Raw genomic sequence first — 23,721 nt, forward strand, 5'->3', positions numbered from 1 at the left:
GTTAGGAATTAACATCCTTTTTGAGAGTGTATAATTACGGATAATATTATCTATTGTTAGGATTGATAATGAAGCACTACTTGATATTCGCCGCCATGCCGTGCATGTCAACTTTCGCCCATGAGATCCGACCCTGCTCTGTCATTAACTGACTTCCATGTAGTTTGATTGAGAAGCTTCACACTCCAGCTCTCATGAAAGTAATGAACGGCAGAGATTCGTCGATTCCTCTGTTAAACTCCAAACATGCAGTGTCCTGACTTTTAATGTGTCTGTGAAAGAGGCAGTCCAAGTTAAATGATTCACAATGAGGTGACCTGGGAAGTGGTGTAGGCAGGGAGCCTTTGTGAGCGGAGACAAAGCCAGAGACGGCACACTGGGGCGGGAGAGGGAGACAGACATGGAGTGAGAGACTGGAGCGATGTTGTGGAATCTCCCCAAGGACTTCTGGGTAAATGTTCATGGATGGCAGCCTTTTGGAATGCTTACCAGTGGGGAGTTTTAATTGGCCAGAGGCCCTGCTCTGGTTTAGCAATCAGAAATTGACTGGTACAAAAGGATGAGAGCTTGTGGGTGATCGCTCAAGTGTGTACACACACACACAGGCATCAATCTAACATATGTGTGTCTCACCGCACTGATTCAGAGTTTGAGGATTTACGTGGTATTAAGGCTCCCTGCCCAGCATCATACTTTACATCTGTTCTTTGTTTTACATGTTGCTTTGTGCCTCAGTGTACCACAGAAGAGCAGGAGATGGTTTAACTGCTGTGCTCTTACCCTGGTTAATGATCACACAAACGTCTAGACTCATAAGCCTGTTATTAAGAGTCGAGTGTTACAGCTTGGTAGTATACGATCGGGACCTTGATTTTTGATGAAAACAACCATATTGCTTTGTTTTTTTGCACATTTATTTCCTCTTCATTAACCTGCATGGCATCTGAATTGAAAATGTTGGTGGTTCGGTGTTTTGACAGCTGTGTGAGAAATTTTAATCCCTGATTAATTTAAGGAAGCATCATTTCGCACACATGCTTTTCTTGGCCTTGTGGCAGACTGCCAAGTCTCTTCAACTCTAAATCTCCTCAGCTGAAATTCCTAATATCTGAACCATTTCAAAGCGAACCTTTAGTGCTTATTTTATATGATTTGAATAAAGAGCTCAGCAAGAATTGGATTTAAGCATTTCTGTGGGTCTAAATCTTTTTTGGTTGTGATTTATGTGGGTTCAGAGTACAACCAGATGTATGTAGCGCTGACTGTAACTCTTGCTCTAAGATGTTACTGAAACAAGGGTAGCTGACATGAAATACTTTTGGTAGGTCAGCATGTCTGAATTAAACAATTATAAAAAAATAAAAAAACTGATGACAAAAGTCTGGCATGCATTACTGGAATCCAAAATTACGAGGAAAACATGAAACGCATCCATGGATTGGTCATTTAGAATAGGCCTAATTGAATTTTCATTTCATGCTGACTTTAAAAATATATTTCGAAAGGAAGGAAGGTAGAATGGTGAAAAGTGAATAATCACAGTACTTAAAATATGCATTTAAACATGCATAAATGTGAACCTAAAAAATGCATGGACATGTTTTGCATTTAACAACACATTAACCATTTGTTGACCATTTTGTTTTTTCCCCACAATCATGTCTGCTCCATTACCTCTGTAAAATCATTAACCATTAACCATTTCAAGGTGAGGAAAAGTCTTTCTAGACTAAACCTGTTGTCCTATTATGAATTTAAATGGAATATTTTGGGCAAGCAGTGATCTAGCAGTTGTCACAGTTGTCATGTTTTGTCTAAACACACTGTGTGTTTCTTCCTTTATTTTGGCTTTACTGGGCACAAGGGCCATAGTTTTCTGAATGAGCCCTTGGCTGGACTATACAGTATTGTAAGAGGGTTTCCTGCCCTGCACGGGCGTCAGTTGGGCCAGTTGGCTTGGGATATCCTGCTTGTTAACTCAGTTTCCTCATTAATATGACACCTGCCCCACAGGGCTGCAGAGAGATGTGTCTCTCAGAGGATATCGCTCATATCTTCAGATTAAATGGCGAAAGGGATTAGCAGCGCTCATTCCAGACACGGTGTGATACGTGACCTCTGCGGATGGATCAACCAGATGGAGCAAGTAAACAACCTACTATGGAAAATGCTCAGCTCAGGATCTGTGGCCTCAGAGAATCAGGGAATAGTAGGTGCTCTCCGTAGAGCAGGAGGAGGATATATCAGGAATGGAAAGGGGGGATGGATTGGAAAAACATCACTCTAATTGTAGGTCAACAGACCTGTGAAGAGTTTTTTTGCTGATGTTTTTATAGTGTTAGACCTGAGGAATGTGTCCTTGAGCACAGTCTCAGAGCTTTTTGAATCGCCCCCCTTCACTTTACCTCTGTGATCAAGGCTGTTAGCGTGTTAACAGCATCAACAGAACGCGCATGAGCGCATTGGCATGTTTTTGGAAAATAGATGATCTTTGCTCTTTTGAAATGAGAGTTTGATCTCTTATGTAGACAAACTCTAAGGTTCTTCAAGCTCATTTATGGAAACTAAGTGGAAAAAGTGGGTCATGTTTATGATGTCAGAACTATCAGTGTATTAACATATGGCCGCTCACATTTATGCATTGTTTATCCAATGCTCCATTTCAGAGTTTGCCAAATGGGGGTTCATGAGGGAACAGAACGGGCTTTGTGAATTGATGAAAATCTAAATTATATCGAATGTAAATTTAAAACAAATAAATTGGACATGCAGCTATTGTATAGCTTGGTGCGATTATTATTATTATTATTATTATTATTATTATTATTATTATTATTATTATTATTTTAAATCTAATGCTGAAATGTAACTAAATAACTGTATAGTCTGAGGCGCTGCATGTTCCAGAGTGAATCATTATTACGGGCTAATAATAAGTATCATTATCATCAACATCAGAGAGCCGTGAACATGGGATTGTGTCAAATGTTTCAAATATTATCTAAAAATCTAAGAGGGTACTTTAAGTAAACATTTAATGTGTAAGGGGTTTGACTGAAAAAAAGTTTTAGGAGCCCTTGCTCCAATTTATCGAGGTTAGCTAATCATAACAGATGTCATTTACACTTTGGAATTTACCATTTTCCAGTTTCCTGAACAGTCTTTCATTGATCAGCAAACATAGCCCTGCGCCAAATGCACAACATTGGCTTAGCTTGGTCTTAAAACGCCAACAAGCGTAGCAATGTTTTTTTAATCATGCCACAGTGTTTGAGGGAATCTTTTCCAGTGAATCGGCTCATGAATAGCTTACTTATAGTTGAAGCATTTGGTTACATTTAGGTTTTTAACATCTAAAAATAATTACACACTTCAGCTTTAAAGGTACAATAGCAAAAACTTCATGTGTAATTTAAAGGGTTAGTGAAAGCGTAATTGGTATTTAAAAAACTAAAATATGTATGCCCTAAAACAAGAAACCCTGACTAACATAAGTGCTCTAAAATGCAAAAAATAAAATACTGCAGAAGTGTAGAATATGTTAAGAAGGGAAAGTCATATAGACTGACAGTGAGCAAGTAAAAGCTTGTCTCATTAAATCTGATGACATTACAGGACAATATGGCCTACATGTAAGCGTTAAGTGCCTCCTTACCAAGGCCTGTTTTTCTCAGTGCTTCACTCCAAGTGCCATTAAATGACCCCCTTGACATCATCCACCATTTTGTTTAGTGATCGTATGCACCGGCCAGCTCTGCTGTCATTTCCATTTAGCCGTCCTACATTTATTGCAAGTCTCTGAAAGGCATCATTGTGCTGGCAATAGTGTTGTAAACTTGTCATGGCAGTGTTTGAGAGATGCTGGATTGGATTTGGAGAAAAAGAGAAAGTAATTCCCTTCTTTATTACCACCATATGAGCAGTTGCTCTCTAATAATGGGTTCCTGTTACAGTTTTCCAGTTTGAATGCGCTCCCATTGCGGTGGGAACCGCACAATGAAAACCTGAGGAGTTGTATCTTTACCTTCTGTACAACTCTATTAATAGAGAGCACCAGCTGTTTCCTTATGAACAAGACGCCAGTTGTGGTCTCTCATACTCGTTGAGTGAACCAAAGTATTTAGACTTTTAGGCTTGAATTAAATAAAGATTTAGTACTAAAGGTGACTAAGTCTGGGCAATATAAAAATGATCTGGTTTACGCTTTATATTTATGTATTTTTGTTTTATTCTCAAAGGAATCATCATTTCAACAAAGTAAATTCAAAATATCTAATTTTGTTTAGTAAAATACTGGAAAACATGGCTTAGATTTTTTTTTGTATTTAAATTATATGATTTAAAATTTTAATTGAAAATGATTTAGCTATAGGCGTCAGTATTTACTTCAATATGAAAAATGCCTCTCAGGTACTTCTGTAAAATATTGTTTGATGCTAACAAGTTGTTGAGTCTGAATATTGAAACAATACATTGTAATGGTCCGTTTGAATTTACGGAGCGGAACACAGAAAATAAAGTATACCCAGGCCTTAAGTCATCATGATGTCCACAATGTTGCTTTAATTCTATATTGACAGCAAAATCTTTGCAGATATTTCGTGAATATTCAATATCCCACAGCCGTATAGTGATTACCAAGAGTGCCTTTAAAAATATAAATATAAATATATAATATTTCCTGGATCTCGTTATTCTTGTAAAGCACTCTAACTCCAAGTTTTGTGTGTTTTATAAATGCTTCAGAGGTGTTGCATGATGTTGTCTTGTTGTTATCAAGGCCCATCTCCATTCAGGCTATCAGACAGAATTAAGAGAAGGGGGCGATTGTCAGGAGTCATTGTGAGAGCTCTCCTTCGTCCACCCTGTATTCATGAGTCTTTAAATGAAGGATGGACAGTCCAAAGATAGCCTCAGGCCACACAGAGAGAAGAGGGCTGAGATCTGTCTTCATGCAGATGGTGTGAAGGCAGGAGAGTGCTTTGGCAGGGACACGTCTGAACATGCAAGGCACATTTTGGAGGAGACAACCATACAATAGGAAGGCTATGATTTAGAAATCAAATATTCAGCTTTTATCGGTCTGAAATGTCTGCGCTTAATTTCGCCCTGCCTTTTATCTCAATAAACCACTCTCATCTCAAAGGTAATAGCAATGTACAAGCGTCTTATGCCAAAGGGGGGGAGTGTACTCATTCCACAAAGATTTCAAGCAATACTCATTTGGAGCATTTCCCCTCAAGGTTTGATGTTTTATCTGCAAGTTGTGGTTATCGCTCCTGAAAACTAGCCAAAACAACACACTTGATTTAGTTGGGTCGGGCCGTCTTAAACCCCATTTCACAACAGGGAAAAATAGTAGTTCCCTTCCTTCTGTGGTAATTGCAGCTTGTGTTAGTGTAAAGATGGCTCTGGTGTTGGGATGATGGCCGTATTGCTTTGTAGTAAACTCTCACAGTAGTGTGTGAATCATGTTGTCACATCCATTTTGAATGTCTCCTATCACTGAGAGTGAACATGACATCACTTTCTTGATAGTTCACCTTAGTGAGGGTAGGCCAGTGTTGATATTGAACTAAAAATATTAACAATCGTATTTGGTAATTTAATCAAATAAAATCAAATATTAGATTAGATGAAAAACATAAATTTAGAAAATAAATGTTGCCTTGTCAACTAAACTGAAATATGTTTAAGTTGAAGTACAACAATTATTAAAAATTCAATGCAATAAAAATTACACATGCAATAAAAATTACAATAAATGACAAAAGCACACAACATAATCACTAAAACTTAGTATGGTATATAAATAATACTAAAATAACTGGAGTAGGCATCTTTTTTGCCAAAAACAAAGCTATGAGGGATCGATATCCACTTCTGTTCCTATGGCACGTATAATTTTCACAACACAATTTCCAGGGTTTTCTCCAAACCCACCATGATTTTCCTTTGTTGTGTCAGTTAAATATGACAGCTCTTTAAATAGTGTACTTTCATCCTTCAGCCTTGTTTTAATTCATGGAAAATAAATAATGGTGTCTTTTGTAAGGCCATTTGTCAAAGACAATTCAGTATGCAAATAAATGCATTTGCAGTTAATCATGCAAATATTCATACACGCATCATTGCTGTCAGTTATATTTTGAATGGCAAACATTAACAATGTGTATAGCTGCATTTACACATTGTTTTTTTTGTTTTGTTTGTTTCTCTAGAATAGATTGAATGTCTTTCAATCTGTTCTATCGAGGAAAAGTGGAGCTATGAAATGGCTTTTGAAGAGATGCGAGTTTATTCTTCAAATAAGAAGCTGAATGATGATTCTCCATGGCTCATATCCACCTGAAATGATGGTTGTACGTAGAAGCGATAGTTGATGACACTCATGCTGGCATGTGGAAGTTTCCGCATATGTCTTATTAGGCAGACAAGGGAAGCCCATTATTCTGTTTCTTTTGGCAATGGCATGTTGATGTGGTGGCCAGAGCGATTTATAGTGGCGGGCGGCCTGAAATAATCCCCCGGAGAATTTATGACTTCTGACTCAGTGGGTCCGGCCTGTGATTGAGTGTGTGTGTGCGTGTAATATGTGTGGGTGGTGGGTCTGCTGGTCAAACCCCTAGCAGGGTCACAGTGCATGGCTTCTCTCAGAGGAGTGGCTGTTAACCTTTAACCCTGGTGGTTAAGCCTGCTGGCTAGCAGCGTGGGGTTATGGAGGCTGAAGTCTGTCTGGGGCCGAAGGCCCATCGTGGCCTAGTAAGAAGGAGAGAGGGGAATGGGGGTTGTCAGGACTAATCTGGGTTTTGTCCACAGGGCAATTTCCATTCCCTCATCCGTCAGCAAAACAGAATGTTCTTGGGCCTTCAGAACAGCAACAGGAAGTGACTTATTGGAGACAGCAATAACAAATCCCTCTTTCAGATTTATAGTCAGGTGGTGTACTCCACAGGATCACATGTGCATGGAAATTGATCTTATTTCTGTCAAAAAATTTGGCCTTGCATTAAAGCAACATGAAATCACAGAAGCCTCCCTTATGCGTGTGTGATGGATTTCTGGCCAGATTAGCTTTTGCAAGCATATTGACTTGGCCTCTTAAAAGATAGACGTATTGATTATAAACCTATTAAATAAAGCGTGCAAACACTGTGGCACTTTCTAAATTGTTTGTTTGAGCTGGCCAATATGTCTTTTGGTGCTTCGAAATTACAGAAATGTTATGTTTTATAGTATGTATAAAATTGCAAGTAACACATTAAACCTGAAATCGTTGTTGCTTAAAAAATCGTTGCTAAAATCAACCTTTTCCCTTCGTTGATTTATTTTGATTAGTTAATGGGCTGTATTGAAATGGTCAAAGGTTCAGAATTGTTTTCCCTGTTCAGTAATTTGCAAGACCTTTAAATTTGGTTCCATTTTCGATGTTTTTACTAGAATATTTGCTTTGCTTTTTCAGGTTAGGTTCTCTCTCTCCAAATGCCCGTATACAAAGAGCTGTCTGTTGGGCTGAGATATGATGTACAGGTCTTGTATGTACCTGATGCCAAGTGTGTGAAAGTGAGTGAGTGATTTGGACGGGGTCCCAGTGGAGTTGAGGGGTACAGCTGGTCTGGGGCTGCGGCGGGGTGAAGAAGGTGCTGCTCTTTCTCAGCTTTATAGACTAATTGTTTGAGACTCCTTGTATGTATGAAGCCATCATTTTTGTTGATATTTTTTCAAATCTGCTTTAATGCAGGATTGATGGAATAAGGTGGTACAGTAATGACACTCCAGTCAATACCTGTTTTATCATAAACACAGATAGGCCTATTTGTTAAAAAGCAAGCCATTGGCATGCATATTAAGTGCCACTGCAAACACAGTTTCACTCCTTCCTGCTCCCCGTGTAAAACAAGCCCTGGCAGTGGTCAGTGACAATTCCTCTTGGATATTTTGCGAGATGGTGATTATTTGTAAGCTCTCAACAGCTACTCGCTTTTCACCCACGCCGATGTGTTCAGCAGATGTTACGATATGAGTCGTGCCACAGATATTGTGCACATGACGACAGAATTCACTGCGCCCGTCACAGACACTGAGCAACATGCAGCAAGTTTGTCTATCATAGAGGTGTAGCAGTCATTATAACTTTTTATGTTTATGTCTTCTTTTAGAAATTTAGTTGATTTTCCCCTACTTTTTGGGCAAAGTCTAATCTAATCCCCCACAGGAACATGATGGCCTTCAAAATCGTATGAATTTCGCTGAATAAAAATGAAATTCATGGAGATGAATGTATATGCATATTAAGGAATGGAGAGCAGGGGTCTCTCATCGGTGTGCAGTATGCAGTCCAGAGTGGCCAGTCCTGCTGAACAGCAGCAGGGGTAGCCAAACCGCCGGTCGGAGTCCAGTCCACTGAAAGGACCCTTGTGTTCTCCTGAATTCCAGCAACCACATTAAAAAAAAGAAAGAAAAACAAAACATTATTGCAGCTGCGACTTCACAGTCCGCCCTGGTCACACTCCCCATGTTAATGTGATGCCTTGTTTAATCCAGCCGCTCGCTGTCCATCTGCGCCGTTCACTTGTCGACCGCAGTGCAGACTTGTTTTCTGATGGGGTGAATCACGAAGAAAGCCCGGGTTCCCTCAGAACTACTGAAACTTGTGTCCACAGGGTCTTGAATATTCAGTTTTTGCTTTTCATCTAGGATGCCTGTGGCTTGTCAGCTCACTTTATACTGTATGCACATTGCCTTCAGTTCTGTTCTTTGTTTGATTTGTATCAGAAATTAGGTTTTCAGATTTTGGGTTGCCAAGGTAAATGAAAGGACTTGCGTCTAGTTTTTATTGGCATTGTAAAACAGCGTTTATGTTGTTAAAGCATTATATTGCATTATACAGTAGGTTCCAAAAGTCTGAGACCACTACTGAAAATGCCTCTATTTTTTTTCATTTAAAAATTACACGGCATTGCAGTTATTCAGATCTCAAAGAATAAAAAAGTCATAACTTTTTTTAATTAATCACAATAGCAACAATAATAATAATTGCTGTTATAATTATTTTAATTATATTTTATACTTTTATAATTTAATTTATAAAGGTAAACATAAAAACAATAGTTTGTTAAACTGTTAACACTTAAATACACTTTAATACATTTTTTCTTTCTTTATTTTATTTCCACCATGTCTTTTTCCAGCTCATGTTCTTGTCCCTCTGGTTGCCTTTTTGTCATGGCAGAACTTTACATTCCTTCTCTCTCTGTCTGTGATTTCAGGGGACCATCTGAAGGTTTGTCCTCAAGGTTTCTCCTGCTGTACTCTGGAGATGGAGGAGAAGTTAAGTCAGCAGAGCCGCACGGACCTGAAAGCCCCCGTTCATCAGCTCAGCTCCAATCTACAAAACACCTTCACCCAGAGACACAGTCACTTTGACCGTCAGTACAGCTCTTACCAATCTAACCAATCAGAATGTTTTGTTTGTCATTTAAAACGAGTTCCGCAATATTGTTGGTTCATCAGTTGTTGATCCCCTTCCATACACTGCTACGGTTAGTTTGACAGACACCCCCGGCTGCCAGACACACAGTCTATATGTCCATCTCTCCACCTGTCCCTCAACATCCCACAGTCATCTGCCACACACACACACACACACACTCTCAGCCTTGCAGACAGACCACACACACATGTAGAGGCCTGGCTTCCTCTCTGCAATGCATGTGGCAGTGAATATCAGGCTGAGAGAGAGGGATCAGGTTTCTCTAGTGCAGGGCAGAGGGGTGCATGGGAACATGCATCGACACTGCTGACTCATTCAGGAGGGGAAAACCCCGCAGACGCTCTGCCGGCTATCACACACACGCGCTCGCCTGCTTTATAATGCATGTTTTATGTCTTCCCTTCTCTTCATGCCGTAATGTCATAAAAAGTGTGTCAAATGGGGAAAAGTGAGACAAACCTGGTCACATGCATCCGGATCAGCCCAGCTTGAGTTCATCAAGGGTAAATTTGAAGGAAAAACATCCCTTTGGGTTGCTGAAAGAGAATTAAATGAGCCAGGACTATAACGGGCCGTAGCCTCTGAGATGAAATGGCGAGATGGTGTTTGGATTGATGGTCAATGACTGGACAGTCAAAGACGGATAAATGAAGTGCTGATGGCACATCTCCCTCCAGTCACACATGATTCGTCACCCATCCGCTCTGAGCCACAGCTATTTGTAAATGAGACCCATGTTAACTCACATGTGGCCATCCAGCTTTACCAAAGCTCTGTTACTCTGGCAGAGCAGCCGAGCGGTTTTTAATGGACTCAACACAGACGGTTTTCTGGCAAGTTCTGCGAGAGCTTGGGGTGTGTTATGATGTTCATGGTTGTTTGAAGCATACTATTGAATATGTAACAACATCTGATGATAATTTGAGTGTTTGTATATACACTAGTGTTGTCACAATAGTACAATTTCAACAGTCAATAGCAATATCTACATTATTCTTTGTGAAAAAGTGTTTGTTAATAATGTTTAATTAATATAATAAAATAATAATTATCGTAGTTCTATCAATAATAATTAGTTATTAATTAATTAATTAATAATAATTAATTGATTTTAATTAAACAATCTTAACAAAAAAGAAACTGCTTTTTACTTGTATTTAAAATATATAAAATGCAGTGTTTTCTTTTCTTTTTCTTTTTAATAATGTTTAATATCAATAATGTTATTAATAAAAATAATTGTTTTTGTTATATCAAAAATTATTATTATTAGTGCAAATAGCATATTTATTTTTGCTATGTAAAAGTTGTTTTTATTTTGTTCTTGTTAATGTTTAATAATAATAATAATAATAATAATAGACAAGATTATTAGGCATATTAGACTGGTTCATTAGGCATTTATTAATATTTACATTCATTATAGCATCTTGGTGGTGAAGTAACATCTTTTAACATCCCTCTTGCGGAGGAAGGGAACAGAATCTGAGGTGATGGTTGCAGGGAACATTGATGGAAGTGAAAGGTGACCTGGTCGGCTCTCAAGATTGGCTGTTTGTGTGAATGTAAAAAGAAAGTGAGACTTCAGGGAGTGAATGGTAACAGGGATCGTGTGTATTGCAGCCAGATGTGAGCAGGAATGTGACGTGTCGGAATGCGGCGGTGGCCAGATCCCGCCCGCCTCCTCTGCTCTTTTTCTCTGCTGCCTTTTGTCCCCGTTCTCCCCCTTTTTTTTCTCTGCCATAAGTCTGTTATGCCTTTCATTTCTCCTCCATCTCCAGGTTCTCAGGTCTTTTGAACTTTTACCGTGGGAATACGCTCTGAATCGCCAGTCTGCGTTAAATGTGCACTAGACCCTGGCATGTGACTTAATGAGCTAAACGGCCTTAAAATACCAGTAGCTTTTATGCTTGCAAACAAAGACACTCTCAATGTGTTCTTTCATTGAAACATAAGTATTTTCTTCACTATGGAAATGTCTAAGGTGTAAATGAGATGCTTGAGTCTCTTTGAGAGTTTCTAAGAGGTTTTCGCCACGGAAGATTTTCATTTTGCTTTTGTTTACGCACAAACAGACGGTTCCTCTGTGCTGGACAGGCCTACAGGATGCAGAGGTGAATGTATTTATAGTAGTTGGAGATGATAATGAAGATTAAATGATTACACACAACTTGTTCAGCAGGAAATACTGTAGAACATGTTCGCTATCAACACAGTGGTTAGATGTCATTAAGATGAAATGAATTTAAGCGCGCACAATCTTAAGTGAGTTTGGGTGGGTTGGAGGGGGGTAACCACGGGAAGCCTCGAGGATGGAGTCACGGGCAATTAAGTCCCCTACCAGAAATAGTTCTCCCTCTAGAGAGCTTGGTGTGTGTGTTCCTCCCAGTGTGTCCGGTCTGGGTCTAGGTGACCCTGTCTGGCAGAGCTGCAACTCCACTGCAAGATTCAGGATTAACCCCCTACCAAATTCTCATCCTCTACACCTCTGCAGGGGGGTTTGAAATCCCACAGGGAAAGAAAGAAGCTGAGCAACTAATTAGCACAAATGGGGAACAATTACTGCCTGGGATAAAGAAGAGTTATCAAAGGGGGATGAGTAGAGGAGTAAGCTAGTGTGGAGGGTGGGACAGTGAATAAGTCTGGAATTTCCCCTCATCTGGATGTCCGAGGAACATGTTTGAGCACTCAAGAGTTTTGGGACCTTTTTGAGGCATTTGTTGAAGTGTGAGTCTAAACACCCCTTTTCCATTCCTCCTCATAGATAGTGTAACATGGTTCTGTAGTTCTCCCAGCAAGCACCCTCCCGTAACCTTTCACTCACATTTCTACACCAATGCAGAAGGGTCTTTTGAATGGAAAAATCAGAAGGGAGGTCCACAGCCCGCTTGTTGGCAGACTCCCATGTATCATAAAGTCTCTTTTAATGACGAAGTAGGATGCCTGAGTAACGCCCCTCCAACTGTAACGCTTACAACACTGGGTCCCAAAATCTCAGCAGTTATGCTGGGAAGGATGTAAAGAGGAAGAGGCGTGGGTGAAGGTGGATGTTGAGTGACTTACTTTGCTTTATAAACAACTGTTAATGGGTCAGTGACGATAAAGAAAATCTCTTTTACAATTATTATAATTTTTTTTAAATGCTGTTTTCAGAAATGTACTCTTTCTATTTATGTTAGCTCATATGTTTTTTAGAATGTTTTTTCTTTTCTTAAAAAATGGTATGAAAGTTTTTTCATGGTGTAACCACATAAAAAGTGATAACATCTATATACCTCTTAATACGTGACTTTTTTTCTTGATATTTTACAACCTAAACTGACCTTGCCTTCTCATAAAAAGGTCAAATTATCTGCTATTTTAAGACATGCTGACCTTAAATAGTGTATGATGATATTCCCTTTTTTTCTGCAAGTTGGTTACACCACATGACTTTAGCTGACAAAAATGTTTGGAATACTAATATTTTAACAAAACTGCTTCACTGCAAATTTTCCTGTGATCTTTGCATTGCATTTTAATGTGTTTTTGAGATTCTGATTTAAAAAAATTGCCATTCATACCATTGACCCATATGCGGTTTAGCAAACACTTAAGTTTATTGCATTTAGTTGGTGTATAATTACTCTCTCTAGTCTCTAGTTGTGCTTTGATGCATATGCACAAAAATCATCCAAGAACTACAGAAATTAATTCCACTTGACGGTGATTTAACGTGTTTCCATGAAGTGTTTTTTTGACAAGTGGCTAATGTACATTTTTTCTTTGGCAATGGCACAATGACATGCAGACCTGGAAAATATTCTCATCCTCACCTCTTTCTCGTCCGTTTCCCTCCTCGGCCCCCCCACCCCCCGACTTTAAACTTGTGACAGCTCTGGCATTCCTTTGGATCTGGAGGAAGGCGGGTGTGGTGGCCCTTAAGGTTTAATCTCTGTCAATGGAGCGTGGAGCTGGGTGCCTTCTATCTCTCTCCCTGTGTGGGGCCAGGGGCCGAGGGCCACTCGTGGGAGGGGAGCTAAATGCGAGGGCTGCGGTGTTTCCGGTATCCGTGGTTACACAGCAGGATGGGGGCATTTAGAAAAGCCCTTGAATACACTCGCATTCCCCTGTCCGTCTCTCACATGAACACACACCTCTTATCATTCAGCTGACTTTGTGTTAGCTCGAAGTGGAATTGACAGCAGCACAGTACGTTTTGTTTGTTTATAAACCCGAGGTGTCTTGTTTGTGTCGATGAAGCCCATGGGTTGTGAAAGACGGTTTTACGAGAACACCATATGACGCTTTCAGATTCATGGCCACTTAACACTTCAAAGTCTCGCTCATTATACACTGGGCATCTGTGTTGTGGGCCGGCAGGCTTTTAGCGAGAGGAGAAAGGTGATACAAAGGCAAAAAAACAAATGGCGCGCTTTGCGGGGCGAGCGTGTGTGAGCGCGGGAAGAGAGGTGAAGCATTTCTTTGGAATTCTCATTTTGTTCAGATTAAGAAAGTAGGGTTTGCCGGCCGGGAGAGAGAGAGAGAGTTTCATGGGAGAGAGGGGCTGGATTATTTGGGGAGGCTGTGAGGGAAGGGGGGGCCTGACATTCCACAGGATGAAGTAGGGCATTGTTCCCCGTCTCCAATGAAGAGAGCCTTCAGAAGCCACTGATGAACTGAAAGCAGGAGAGAGTCAGTGAGAGTGAGGGGTTTCAGGGGGGTACAGGTCCGTTTTCGGGGAGGGGGGTCGGCATTATTCAGTAATCCTATTGAAAAGCCTTCTGAAGGAAGGAGCGGGAGCGGTGCGGAGAGAAAGAAAAGCGAATGGAATGTGACAACAGGAAAATGCCATTGATAGCGGTCAGCCTCAGCCGGCTTGATGGGCGAGACGTTACCTATTGGAACCACGAGCTGCCCTTCATCCTTTCTGCGCTCTCAGCTCTTTCTCTTTAAACACAAAAGTTATTTTCCTGGAGTGAAAACCTTGCATTGGGTCAAATGGAATATGCATTAATCTGTTTAGATAATAAGCGTACACTTTTCTGGCCTCCCTGGCAGATCTGGTAGGTTTTCCAGTCAGTGAGAGAGCGAGTTAGGCCGAGGGCTCTGCGGAGCACTAAATCGCTGTCTCTTGACATATGGACATATAGTCATGGACATATTGCCAGCTGAAGTTCCAAAGTTAATAACAATTCATTTTATACGTGTTAAAGTTGACAGTCTGTGTGCTTTTTCTAAAGTGAAGTATTTCTGCTTGCACACTATGTTACGTGTGTTATATTCATGTTAAGGGCCAGTAAGTGCACATTCTTTTAAAGATGAGATGAAGAGATCTCATTTCTGATTTTGGATCCTAATTCTTATGCAAGAGTACTTTAAAGATGAGGGCTTGCCAAAAATACTCATTTTCAAAAGTGTACTTAATGTACAACTAATGAATGTCAAAGCAGTAGGTATCTCAAAAATGAAAATTGCCATCATTTACTCCCTGGCTTGTTGTTCCAAATGGAATTCTTAATGAATCTTTATTGAGATGTTTTCTGACAGTTTATAGTGGCCACATCTGTCAAGTTTTAAAAATGCCCAAGAAAAGCACCATGAAAGCACTGTAAATGTTGTCTGGATGACATTGCCTGTATTCCAAGTCTTCTGAAGACATACAGTACATTAACTTGTGATTACACTGTAAAAAGTTGACTTAACTTAAAAAAGTGAGGAATCCCGTTGCCTTAATTATTAAGTAATAAACTTAATGCGTGATTGAAAAAATTAAGTTATGTGAACTTAACAACTTAATTTAAAAATAAAAATCATTTTCGCATAAAGTTTATTTACTTAGTTTTATGCAACAGGTTTCCTCACAAGTTAAGTCAGCTGATCACTTTTTACAGTGTAACTGACAGGTTGGACTTCATCAATCGTTATTGGTTTTTGAGCATCTGATAACCAAAAATCATGATGTCAAACGTGGACCATATTTTATTTGAGTTGCAGTGGAGATTAACAGTGAAAAATGACTAAATCTTTTCCTCCCATAAAGCGATTTCTTCTTTTTCATTTTTAGTGCTTTTATTTGTCCTTTTTGGAGTTTGACAGTCTGTGGTGATTTAAAAAAACTGATGTGATGATTCTTGAAAAAAGGAAAAACTGTTTCTTGGAACAAAATAACAGCATACAAGTTTGGAACAACATGATTGTCAGTAACTCCTGTGAAGTACACTTTAGTGTGCTTTAAAAAAAGATTATTATACACTTATAACAGAAATAATGTATTTTATAGGAATATTCTTGTGTGAATTTAGTGTAATTTTTTTAGATTGTTGTGGTTTACAATTACATGAAGATATCATTGTTTAAGTTTATATGAAATACTATTAGTTGATATTTCATATAGGTCCATCACTTCTAGTGTACTGCCAAATGTATTGTCAAGAGTTTATAGTAAAATGAAAGTACACTTAAGTGGCCTCTAATTTTCTTCTCCCACAAATCTCATCAGAACATTCACCGCAGCAAGGATCACATAAGGGATACACTTGCACAAACTTCATCAAGTTTTCCGCATTTACCATTTACCATTTACCATTTAACCATTTAACCAACTCTTGATATTGTTCTTTTTTTCTCAGAGTTCTTCAGAGAGCTGTTGGACAATGCAGAGAAATCTCTCAACGACATGTTTGTGCGGACCTACGGCTTGATGTACGTGAAGAACGCCGAGCTCTTCGAGCAATTCTTCCGTGATCTACGCCGCTACTACAGCCACGGGAGCAGCGCTGTCAACCTGGACGACATGCTTGCGGACTTCTGGACGGAGCTTCTGGAGCGCATGTTCCGACTGGTCAATGTGCAGTATGAGTTCAGCGACTCGTACATGGAGTGCGTCAGCAGACACATGGAGCAGCTCAAACCCTTCGGTGATGTTCCACGCAAGCTCCGCCTGCAGTTGACCCGTTCCTTCATCGCAGTCCGCACGTTCACCCGCGGCCTGGCGCTCATGCCCGAGGTGGTGGGCAAAGTCTCCACGGTGAGAAGCATGCGTTTTTTGGGGGGGGGGGAGTTTCCCCCGCTAATGAATCTATGCTGCTGTTAATAAATCTTTGGCACCACAGCAAAAGTGATATTTCACCAGAGTTTGTGGTCTGATTTATAAACAAGTGACTCTTATGTGCAGTTCTTGTAGTGAATTAAAAACATACAACATGACCAGTTGGTTTGATTCATAAAGAAATGACTGAATCAGTTATTTTAGCGAATTAAAACATGCAGAGCAATGAGTTAGGTTGAATGTTTAATTTCAATTTATTTATTTCCAGGTAGTAATTCTAGTACTAACTTGAACTAAAGGAAGATGTTGCCTTGGCATCAAACTGAAAAAAGTTTCAAAAAGTTTTTTCATCTAACACAGTGTCCTAACTACACGCGCGGCGTGATAAAAGGTATATTTTCCATGTTAATCAGTGTTTTTGTCCTAACCAGCTATGGAACGCCAAAAGGGTCACAATGCGCCACTTTCCTACCTCGTTTTGTAAAAAAAAAACGGCGTAAATAGCGCCGTTTGAACGGCCAGGACGCCGCTTTTTACGCTGCCAAAAAGCGAAACGGCGTAAAAAGCGCCGTGGAATTGTGTAAACAACGGCGTATTTTTCGTCGGTCCAGAGGCGGCGAAAAAAACAACGCTCTACATGCTCATGTAACGGCGCTTTTTACGGGGCACAGTGTCCCCAATGACGCGTATCATAATGCGTCACAAGACGCGTAGTGTTAAATGATAATGATCTCCACCCTGTCTTTTCCAAAGCCAATAAATTTGAACTGGTATCACCCAATCAGTAAAGAACAAGAACAGACCACATTAATCCAACCCAGCACAAGGATGAGCTTCCATGCCTCAGCTCACTGAATGTATACTGAATGTTGCTGAAACTGAGAGAGATGGTTTAGCTCACTGCTAACGTTACCGCCTTGTAAGGCATGTCTCTGTGGGTCGCGGGTTTGCAGCCACCTGCTATTTGAGAAAGGTTTTTATCTTTTTGTACAGTCTGTTTAGTACGGTGACGCATTGCTGCCACATACATATTATTTTTCCCACTCAATTATGTCATAATAACGAGATCTTATGTCGTTAAAACTACATATTTTCTTGGCCTTATAAGGACATGTGTAGTCATGTACAAAATATGCCTTTATCCACATAAAATTGATAGCCAATCATGTCTTTATCACACTTCTACATTCAAAAAGCTGAAGAAATAGCAGCCCCCAATGGACATTCATGTTAAAAGATCAAATTCTGTACACTCCTTATTAATAGCAGATGAGCCCAGAATACGAACATTGCGTTTAATTGCACATTAGGCTAAGCGTTTTCCTCCCATAGAAAACCCTTATAATAAAGAAAAAGCTTAATAGGCTACTTCAGTGATAAAGATCAAATGCTGTACACACCTTATTAATAAACCATACTATCCTACAGAAAAGCAGATGAGCCCAGAATATGAACGCAATGCATTTAATTATGCGTTAAGCGTTTTCCGCATAGAAACCCTTTATTATAAAGAAAATATAGGTGGCTCTTAACGTCTCTTTCTATGGGAGGATGGCATTGCGGTGCACAGCAAATCCTTTAAATGGTATTCAATGCAAAACAAAAATGAAAAATATAGCCTAAGTAGCCAATAAAATAAACAAATTATTGTGGCATTAATCAGCCCACAAACAATATTTATTTGAAAGCCTAAATGAATTTATTTAAAGAAAAACACAAGTTTTGGGCGTTTATCTGTATAGGCTAAGTGTTTCAGCCGCCCTTTTCAAACTGGCGCAATAAAATGCAACAGAATTTGATTTGTTAAACATGAAGAGGACTGGCATGGCACCGTCTGGCATGGCAGCTCGCTCTAACGTTAACCTAGATAAATGTTTGCGATTATTAAGCGCATATCCAAGTGTTTGTGCGGAGTGTGGAGCGCGCACTGCATGACATGGAGGCGCCGGTGCCATCACTCGCATTCTCCTGTCAACAGTGGAAACAACTTAAAATACTCCATCATTTCTGGTCATACAGAAAAGAATACTACATCAGTCGCAACTACTTTTATTTGTGTAAACTCACAACAACAAGAAAACGTTGTGCTTTTGTAAAATAAAATAAAACGAACAGGGCGCGCTTTCATGATCTCTGTGAATTGGAGCGCGTCTCAAAAATGAACTGAAAAACAGTGTATAGACAAGCCTCACAGAAAAAAACCCGAAAACCAACGAAAAAAATCCAATCAAAAGCAAATACTACGGTACCATCTGATTATGTAATCCTGTCCGTATGACAGAGAGATGTATGGAGATATGTTTGCTGGCAACCTACACTGACTACTAGTCTAGAAAAATCTTTAGTCTATGGCAACTCTAATCAATAGCCTACATTTAATATTTGACATTATTTAATTGGTAATTAGTATCCAGCTCTTTACATTAAATTAGTTGAGTTAGCATAAGTTAAAGTTAAATAAAGTTTAAATTAAGATACTACCGGTAACCATATATTTCTATATAGCATTGCTTATTCCACCACAATAAGGACTGTTTATAAGGTGACAATCCGTTATACATATGAAGATTGTAGGCTGTATCTTGAAGATTTTTGTATTGTATTGTATCTTCTGTTATAAAGATGAAGATTGACATTTCGTTAATTAAACAAAATAAGAACACAATGTTGTAAAAAATAAACAACTTAGGCTGTGTTCTGTTAGATGTGTTTTGACTACTTTTTGTTTCGAGATATTAGGCCTAAGTCGTTATTTCAACATAGCTAATATCTCATTATTTCTACCTAATAAGTCGTTATTTCGACATAATATCTGTTATTTCTGACATAAGTCGTTATTTCAACATAGCTAATATCTCGTTTTTTCGACATAAGTCGTTATTTCGACATTATAAGAGGACATTCTAATCTGCATTAAGCCGCATTAAGCGTTCCTAAAATGGTCAATTAAACTCGCTGCGTTCATATTCTGGGCTCATCTGATTTTTTGTACATAGTAGGCTAGCCTATAGCCTACTTTATTATTATTTTAGTATCATAATGATGATTAATAAATGCACGCACAATTATCTGTGAACTTGATAAATGCAGCAGATATGTAGTTTTATGCACAAACAAATGCCTTTCAACTAATGTGTGCAAAATTCAGAATTAAATGAATGTGCAGCAATTTGTACAAATAGAGAGTCTGCAGGCCTAGCCTACATGTTGTAGCCATTAAATAAGTGCATTTAGTTTCATATTTGTTAAAATATTATAATGTTCTTTTTTTCCATCTATGTTGATTATGAAAAGTGAACATCATGAGTAAGATGCGCAATATATCGGGAGACATGGTGTGGGTCAGACATGATTTTGACCACTTCATTATGTTTTGTTTTGTAGAAAGCCTTTCTTTAAAGTGAATTTCGTTTTATATAGCCTAAATTGTATCTTAATTTTAGAGGAGTAGCGGCAAGGCAAGGTTATTTATAAAGCACAATGCATAAAGTGGCAATTCAAAGTGCTTTACAAATAATCAGATGAAAAAACACTGAGAATGTGCGGTAAAAGAACATAGAGCAATAAAAGATTAAAGTGGGCCTATTATAATGATAAATAAAATATGCATAAAGACTTGCCTTACAAGGCGGTAACGTTAGCAGTGAGCTAAACCATCTCTCTCAGTTTCAGCAACATTCAGTATACATTCAGTGAGCTGAGGCATGGAAGCTCATCCTTGTGCTGGGTTGGATTAATGTGGTCTGTTCTTGTTCTTTACTGATTGGGTGATACCATAGACTGTAAAAAAAGATGGACGACGCCCCTTTGCTCTCTTCCATTGATGAGAACTGAAGCCACCAGTGTCCCGATATAGCGCTGACATATTGGAACTTTAGTCTGCGCAGTAGCGATCTCGGGACCAGACCTGCGCAGTAGTGAGCAGGAAGTAAAGCCGCGAAATCAACGCTCCGCCCTCACTCTCGCAGAATGCACTCAGGGAGAGTGCATTCTGCACACTTTTTTAAAAATTTATTGCAGTACGACAAGAGGCTTGTTAAAATAAAGTAAATACAATCTCCTCAGTCCTCAGAAGATCCCGAAAACTTCGGTGACTACTTCGCTCAGAGAACCTGTCAATCATGACGTTACACCACCACATCACGTAACTAACTAAAAACCAACTTATTTTTGAAACAGACACTTGAACAGCAAATGAAAGAAACCACCTTTGGAAAAAAGATATTTGAAGTGTAATTTAATTGTTTAGTTGGTCTCACATCCCATTGAATAACATGGGGAGGCGGGGCTTATGACCTATACTAGGACCAGTCACCGGGGGGGCGATCGAGACGTTTTGGCTTCACTATTTAGGGCTTGTGCGGCACGCTTGGGTGATACCAGTTCAAATTTATTGGCTTTGGAAAAGACAGGGTGGAGATCATTATCATTTAACACTACGCGTCTTGTGATGTGTTATGATACGCGTCACTGAGGACACTGTGCCCCGTAAAAAGCGGCGTTGCATGAGCATATAGAGTGTAGTTTTTTTCACCGCCTCCGGACCGACGAAAAATACACCCTTGTTCACACAATTCCATGGCGCTTTTTACGGCGTTTCGCTTTTTGGCAGCGTAAAAAACGGCGCTTTTTACGCCTTTTTTTTTTTTTTTACCCTTTTGGCGTTCCATAACCAGCCGCGACGGCGACACGTGACGATTCTATTTTAGAAACGGTTTCTATTATTCTGCGACGTCGCACTGGAACAACAAACACAAAGTGTGGCAATGATAATCTAAGGTACTGTTTATGTGCTTTATTTAATGTTAAAAGCGTGTAATGTGACTCTGAATATCATTTAGTGCTCTCAGCTTTGTAACGTTAGCTGTAAATGCAACAATGGATAATTCACCTCAGATCTTGAAATTAAACAAATGGAAACAAGAACGTTCAAACTGTGAACAAACAAGTGTATTCTTTGACAAAGATTGTTTTAGTAACTCAGTAGCCTATGTATTTTTACTAATGTTTAAATGGTGTAATATTTGTGAATTTGTTTATGTAGCCTACTTATCCATTTTCTTGCGATTGCCGTCAAGATTACTCTCTGCTGCTGTGCACTTGCCGTGAGACTCCGCACGCTGTTCTGATTGGCTGTGGGTTTTGATTGATTTTGACGCATCTCGCAGTCGCGTCTAGTGTGGACAGACAAATTATTTGTCTCTGGAATCTTATCGAATCGCGTCTGGTTAGGACACGGTGTAATAATCATCTAATGATTTTATTTCCGCTTTATTTTTTTATGGTTTTATTTTACTTTTAGTATTAGTTGATGATAACCCTGCTTATGAAAAAATAAAATTAAGGAAAATTAAAAAATATCTATTTAAATCAGTTTGAATCTGTCAAAAACTGGCCTGTTTAAGTTACAGCATTATAATTTTTTTATTTATTATTTATTTAAGAAAAATTATGTATTAAAAACTGACACCCCAGTGAATTAGAATAAAATCTAACTGTATCAGAATCAAATCAAATCAAGAGTTTGCAAATCAGATTTAAATTGAAACTGAATCTTAATTAATACCCAGCCCTAGCATTGACTTTTGTTTTTTAAGCTCAGGGACAACAGAGTTCGAAAGTACAGATTTTCTGTAGGGTTTATCAGCATGTGAAGGTGGGCACCTGGATGGACCCATCAGGGCTTATCTCCTAGCATTAAAAGATCAGAGGCCAAGGCTTCTCTGTGTGTGTAGTGAGCTAGCAGAAGCAATTGAACCAATGACAAATTGAGCAAACACAAGTTCTAGGGGTCTTAGATCTAGGGGTCACTAATCAGGGTTCCCACGGGTCCTTGAAATCCTTGAAAGTTTGTGAATCTGAAAAAATGTTTTCAAGGCCCTGGAAAGTTTTTGAAAATAAACATACATAGGTGCTTGAAAGTGCTTGAATTTATTTTGTGCAATAAGTTTTCTGGAAATAATTCCATATTCACTCCAGTCCCCTAATGTGTTATTTCGCCAACACTTCATGGCCTTTGCATACTAGCTTGCTTGATTTACACTAGTTAAGCGCATTTACGCGTTACGTTAGGGTTTTTCCTGCATAGAGAATTATGAGGCGGCCGTCTCCGTCAAGTTTTGTGCTGCCTCCGGCTCTCGACAATAAAAAATAACTAGGGAATCAGCGAAAACGTGAGGATGATTCTTTTTTATTTCATTTAAAGTAAGTGGTGATTGATAGTCTATAGTTGATAATAATATAGGCCTACCTAATGTACTGACGGTAACAATGTTGCGCTGTATTTATAACATATTATAGTTAAGAAACAATATATAGCCTAGGCTACACGCGACCAGAGACCTGTTTGCCTGAATGCCATCAAGATTGAAACCGAGACTGATTTCATAAGTTCAATAAACAAATAGTTAAAATTAAGTCACTTACATTTTAGACACAATGACTGTTTTTGTTCTGTTTCAGCAGCGAAAATAGTTCCAAACATCACAGCAGAACCATCGCGCATCTCACAGCAACATTTGTTGCATTACTGAATGATTCAGCGTTTTGAACGAATCGGTTGAGTCAAAGATTCAATTACCCATTCATAAACTGCCTCATTCTGAATAACTCAGCCATTTGAATGAATCGTTTGAATGAATGACTCAATGACTCGCTCATTAAGACGGTCGCCTTCCGCCTCCTACTGGTGGTTTAGTTTCATAAAAGTATCATTCTTTTCAACATTCCTTATTTGTATATTCAAAAATATTTAAAATAATCTAATTTAATACAGTTATAATTTTTCAATGTAAATTATTTAATTTGATTGGTAACAGCCTAGTGTCTTATTATTTTAATTGAATATATTGATCAAATTTCAGAATTTGAAATGATGGAGCATACATTTAATACAATTAGGGGAAAAAATGCCCAACATCGTCACTATGTTGTTCTTCGTGTAAAGAAGCTACAGCTAAAGTCAGTGAATAAAACACTGACACAATGATGAACAGGTAACAATAATATTCGCAATAACATATCGTTTTACTTAATTTATCTTTGTAAAGAAACCTCATTGCTTAACTGGCTCTTCTCTGCTGTCTCAGATGATGACATCACTTCCTGTCGGCCACCGTAACTTCTGTTGGGTGCAATTCGCAATTCGCAGCTTACTTTTATGAAACTAAACCGCCAGTAGGAGGCGGAAGGCGACCGT

The 23,721-nt window shown here is 39.0% G+C and overlaps 1 protein-coding gene across 1 annotated transcript in view; it reads left to right on the top strand.

The window, feature by feature from the left end:
* Positions 1 to 23,721, top strand: part of gpc4 (glypican 4) — a 44,997-nt gene that overhangs the window by 13,839 nt on the left and 7,437 nt on the right. Inside the window, exons 2-3 of the mRNA XM_084132914.1 lie at positions 9,270 to 9,428; positions 16,105 to 16,502. Coding sequence (XP_083989040.1) covers positions 9,270 to 9,428; positions 16,105 to 16,502 — 557 coding nt within the window. The remainder of the gene's footprint in view (positions 1 to 9,269; positions 9,429 to 16,104; positions 16,503 to 23,721) is intronic.

Source organism: Abramis brama (assembly GCF_963993115.1).
Source record: "Abramis brama genome assembly, chromosome: 13".
In the NCBI taxonomy this organism is placed as follows: Eukaryota; Metazoa; Chordata; class Actinopteri; order Cypriniformes; family Leuciscidae; genus Abramis; species Abramis brama.